At 40.2% G+C, this 5152-nt stretch overlaps 1 protein-coding gene across 3 annotated transcripts in view; it reads right to left on the minus strand.

Moving 5' to 3' along the window:
* Nucleotides 1-998: 998 nt before the first annotated feature.
* Nucleotides 999-5152, minus strand: part of PPCDC (phosphopantothenoylcysteine decarboxylase) — a 19363-nt gene continuing 15209 nt past the window's right edge. For all 3 annotated transcript variants that reach the window (XM_018563539.1, XM_018563540.1, XM_018563537.1), the window contains 2 exons: nucleotides 3149-3317; nucleotides 999-1084 (listed from right to left, as the gene is read on the minus strand). In XM_018563539.1, the coding sequence (XP_018419041.1) occupies nucleotides 1005-1084; nucleotides 3149-3317 (249 nt within the window). In that variant the 3' untranslated portion in view covers nucleotides 999-1004. The remainder of the gene's footprint in view (nucleotides 1085-3148; nucleotides 3318-5152) is intronic.

The following is a 5152-nucleotide window of genomic DNA, read 5'->3' on the forward strand; positions in this document are numbered from 1 at the left end:
CATCCATGAAGTAAAATAATTACATATCTTTTTGAATGGTTGAGCAGTTTCGCATTGTCAGTTTCTAAAGACGAATGTTCTGGCTCAATCATCTTTTTGACGTGACAAACCTAATATTATACCTATGTTCCATTACAATTCCTGTACTAAGATTTACTAGTACCCTGTTCTGTCTACCTCTCCCCCAACTCTACTGTTTTTGTACTTGCTTTTCCAAGTGTATAGCGATAAATTTGAGAGGGGAAAAAAAAAATGTAGTCGCTGCTTTCAAAAACCCTTATAATTATGCAGTTCGTTTGAACTATGTAAAAAACACTGTCATCAGCCACCAGGAACATTGTGTTTGCTTCTTTTATTAAATCACATGCTTGCTTGCATTGGAGATTAAAATATTCCTTGGCCTAAATTAACTAAAAAAAAATTCCTCCAAATCACAAAAACATGTGTTTATTACCACCTATAAATGTCATATTTGGATGGATTTTTAGAACAGACACCTAAAGTTCACTTCTAACTTAATCCCGGTCATATTCCATTGTGGTTACCTAGTTAGATCAAACAAATTGTAGGTTCAATGTTTTCACTTTGACATTGCCGAGTGTATTTCTGTTCATTGTAAAAAAATAAATAAATCCACCGTGATGCGACATGACAATAACACATACAAATATATACATATATAATTCATTCTACGTTATGTTATTTTGACAATGTTTTAAGATGTGCTATACTGTATGTGGATTTGATACTGTGCATTGAGGAGAATAAATCAGTGTGATCAGACCTGTACAAAAAGCTCCCTTCTAATCAGAGTTGGCATTTTAACACCAGAAGTCTCTGCCACAAGGCTGCCTCCAGGCTGTCAAGCTAAATATTATTTTCCCAGCCTATTGTTTATTTTAGGATGATATAATCATAGTCATAAACCATTAATAAAATGATTCTTGGCATTATCCAGGAAAAGCAGATCGCAGCCAGCAGGGTTTTTGTGTTAGTTGTGGACGTCATCCCTGAAGTTGGAACTTCAACAAGACTTCCCTGACTTTGTCAATGATGTTGTCAACTTCTGCCATGGCTCCAAGACCTGTGGGAAAACAAAAGGTGGCACTAAGCGATGTATCAAACAACGAGACAAGTTAGAAATGTTGGGAGTGTAGATAATAATCTGGTATGAAGAGATAAGGTGTTAACTGTGCAGTAAACAGTAATGAGAACATCAGCGAATGTGTATAATATATTTCCAAGAATGTACAAGCGGTGGTGGAAGTTTACATATTTATATGGGTGATTTATACAGATAAAACATTTTATATTTTAGGTGTATTTACATGCAAGGCAAACTGGTGTGGGCTATATGTGTAATAACGCATTTCACCATCTTGGATGGAGGACACCCACAGCTGGATTTCCATTTCTATTCTTCATAGCCAGTTAAAGACACTGGGGGGAATTTATCAAAACTGGAGCAGACAGAATCTGGAGCAGTTGTGCATGGCAACCACCTTTCATTTTCAAACCTTAATGGAACAAACTGAACAGAGAAGCTGATTGGTTGCCATGGATAACTGCTGCAGACCACATGACAGCACAAGGTATAAAGCCCCTTTTCCATCTTCCATTTTCTTGATCCATCCTTAGTCTTTGTCATGGTGGACTATTCTTTACTATACTTGAAGAGGAGAGAGTCTGGAGTGTTATAGTGTTGTACTGTGTTAGATTTCTGCATCGAGCATTATACAATATTGACCTTGTGGTGGAACGTCTTTGGATTTAATTGGAATAATGTAAAAATTATTAACATCTATTTATCTACGCACGCACACACACGCAGGTATATACACCCCTCTACTGTCATACATGATTTGTTAAAGTAGATGACATATGCCCAATTTGCCAGGGCAATTTCTCATGGGAGGGATGGCACCTCTGACATAAATATTGGCAACAGGATAACCCTTGACACATTCCAGTATCTTCCCACAAGCTTCCCAGGCTATACATAAAACTTTCCAGTGTTCTCCTCTTACCACTCAAGGGAACCTGTTTTATTGACACAAGAAGCAATGTTATGTCAGAATTGTCTATTAGACGTACACAAGCCTAAATATGTACTGATATCCTAATTATTATACATGGAAGTGTTTTAAACCCATTGGGAGGTACCATCACTCCTCTATACAAAATCAATATCAGAGAAATACACCCCCTGCAGGGATTTTGCCATTATAATAATTGGTCACACTATTTTTGACTTTTTTCTTCTTCTTGAACTTAGCCATTACATTGCATTTATTAGCAAATCTTACTTCTTCTCCTTCTTTGTAATGTCAGATGGAACTGTCAGGGGTTTCCTAACCCTGTCTGTACTGTGCTGGCTGATTTCATTATAATTTGTAACGTAGATTTAAACGCTGCCTGTCCTAACAATGGGTTAAAGCAGGGGTGGCAAACACAAGGCCCGCGGGCCGAATCCGGCCCGTCGGACCTTGTAATGTGGCCCGCACAGCAGCCACCTCATTTTGCCAAAGTTCAGGCACCACAACATTAAGGCAGCCGAGCTGTCTAATGTCGGCAGGCGAGCGAGCGAGCAAGAGGAGAAGGGGGACGGAGCGGCAGGGGGTGGAATACAAACCTAGCATCTGCATTGTATGTTAATGAGAGAAACACAATCCACACTTTCCTATCTTTAGTCTTTCTATAAGGACGGATCACTGAGAAAAAACTGGAAGTCATTTTGCCTTCTTAACAAAATATTTAAAAGGTAATAAATATATATTTTTAAATATTTTTTGTACGCTGTGTGAATAGGAACACATAAACATATACCGTATTTTTCGCTCCATAAGATGCACTTTCTTCCCCCCAAAAGGGGGGCATAAATGTCTGTGCGCCTTATGGAGCGAATCCCTATCGCCTGACGCCCAGTTTCGGGTGCCGGGCGAGTAGTTTTTTTGTACATTCAGCCCTTGCTTCTGACAAGCAGAGCTAAATGTACAGCGTGGGGCCGCCACTCGTTTAATACAAGTGATCTAATCACTTAAAAAATACGGTAGATGGTTTTTCCCAGTTTTGACTGGCACTTTAAGGCACCCGTAATACCAAAGAAAGAGAGATTAAAACAAGGTTTGTTGAAATTTCAGCCACTGACCTTTGTCTCCACACACCAAGGTCTTCTCAATACATGGGATCTCTGTGTAGCCAAAACTTAGAAGACTTTTAATTTGTTGTGCTGTGATTGGATGATTCCACATGGCGGTGTTCATGGCTGGGCAGAACAGCAATGGCTTCGTTATATCCCATGCACGGACCACACATGTCTGCAAACAGAGTATATAGTAAAAACCTAAACATGAACTCCAGACAAACGGCTAAAGACAAAAATGGAATTCATATCAGCTCCCGTTCCCTCCTGAGTGATATCATGTATGTCACTAAGTGCAGCAACACGTAACATGAAGATTTCCATTATATTCAATAGTGCTCACTTACAAATGAGCGTCATGCTGCCACTTGTCGGGTAAAAAAGTACATAGGCTTTTTTTCTGGAAAGAATCACTCTTTTTGGCCCCATAGGCTTCATTAGATATGTAAGTTTTGTTTTGTTCCGCATTGAAATTTGGATACATTTCTTTAATTCGGACATTTGGATACATCCAAACTTTTGATTATGAATCTATCTGAATTTTGGTTACGTTTGAATTTCCCACTTTGCATCCGAAACTTTGGATACATTTCAATCGAAATTCCGAAGTTCGAATGCATCCGAATTTGAACAGAACTTCAAAGCGAGCAATTGGAAATGTGCAAGACGAGCGTTTTAATGCGTTTTTGTGCCTGACAAACGGTATCCTCCTTCTAGCAACCTCAAGCCTGTGAGCAAAATGAAGGATTCAGGAGTGTCCATGCTGGACATGGACATTGTCATCCACCTGGTGAGGGTCCACAAAAGCCTCTACAACCTCAGTGAGGCCCATTACAAGAACCATGGCAAGCAGCGGAGGGCCTGGGAATACATGGGGTGTGACATTTTCCCAGATTGGGAGCTTAGATAGCCCAAGACACCACAACACCAGACAGAAAAACCAGGAAGCTGATATGTAAATGAGGACATATGGTGTCACAGATGATACTGCATTTCATAGGCCAAAACACAAATGCCTGAAAACAAATTTAAAATGAGGACATAAAAAAACCTTCAATATGGTCAAAAAATGCTTACGCTCAAGTGTGAATGGGGGCTCAGGCATTTCATATCCATCCAGTCCTGAAATGTTCATTGCCCTGCCACACAGCACAAGCCAGGCAGAGGACACCCTTTTCTCTGTTTTAATGAAAGCATATCTAAACCTAAAACCAAAAATGTAATATATTGCAGCTTAGCAATTCCTAAATGTGGTGGCTGCATTCGGTTTTTATTTTTAGCTGGTGATTCGGCCAGTAACACACCTCCTGTCTTCTGCTAGCCATACACAACGAATTTCAGCCAGTTGTTGATGAACCAGTCAAAATTAATTCAGTAGGTGACCCTGTCGGTGTGACGAAGGGGCCTGGTCTGAACTCACTGTACACCAATAACATGCAACTGTACGCAGTTCTGAACTGAGCAAACCGTGACAAGGACATGGCGATAACACTCCCAGCCTCACCCTGCACAGAGATTTCCCAGCTTGTGGGACAACAATCTGAGGCCAGCCCACTGAGAGCGATCATCACTAGGGTTGGTTAACTCCCAATTACACACAAAACAGCAGCTGCCACTATGAGTTTAAATGAAAACACAAACCGTTCTCAGCAAATGCTGTGACAATTCAAAAACTTAAAGCCAAAGCCTAAGGCTTGTGAAGATTCTTTCTTGATGTTAAAGGGCAGCTCTTCTGGGAAGTTACATGAGCTTTGGTGTTATAAGCTTTTTGATGTTGCAAGAGCTTCTTTTTGATGTTAAAACGAGAGCCTCCGCAGCTGTCCTCGCAGCATCTTTTTGTCAGTCCTCTAGGGCAGTGCTCCCCAACCTTTTTATCGCCGCGGACCGGTCAACGTTTAATAATTTTACCGTGGCCCGCTGAGGGGGGGACGTTGATTGTTTATATTTTAGATTGTTTTGATTCAATAATTTTAAGTTCATTGTATTTAAACATGCCTTCAAAATAAAATA

Source organism: Nanorana parkeri, unplaced genomic scaffold, assembly GCF_000935625.1.
Source record: "Nanorana parkeri isolate BGI_ZX_2015 unplaced genomic scaffold, ASM93562v1 scaffold672, whole genome shotgun sequence".
Lineage (NCBI taxonomy): Eukaryota > Metazoa > Chordata > Amphibia > Anura > Dicroglossidae > Nanorana > Nanorana parkeri.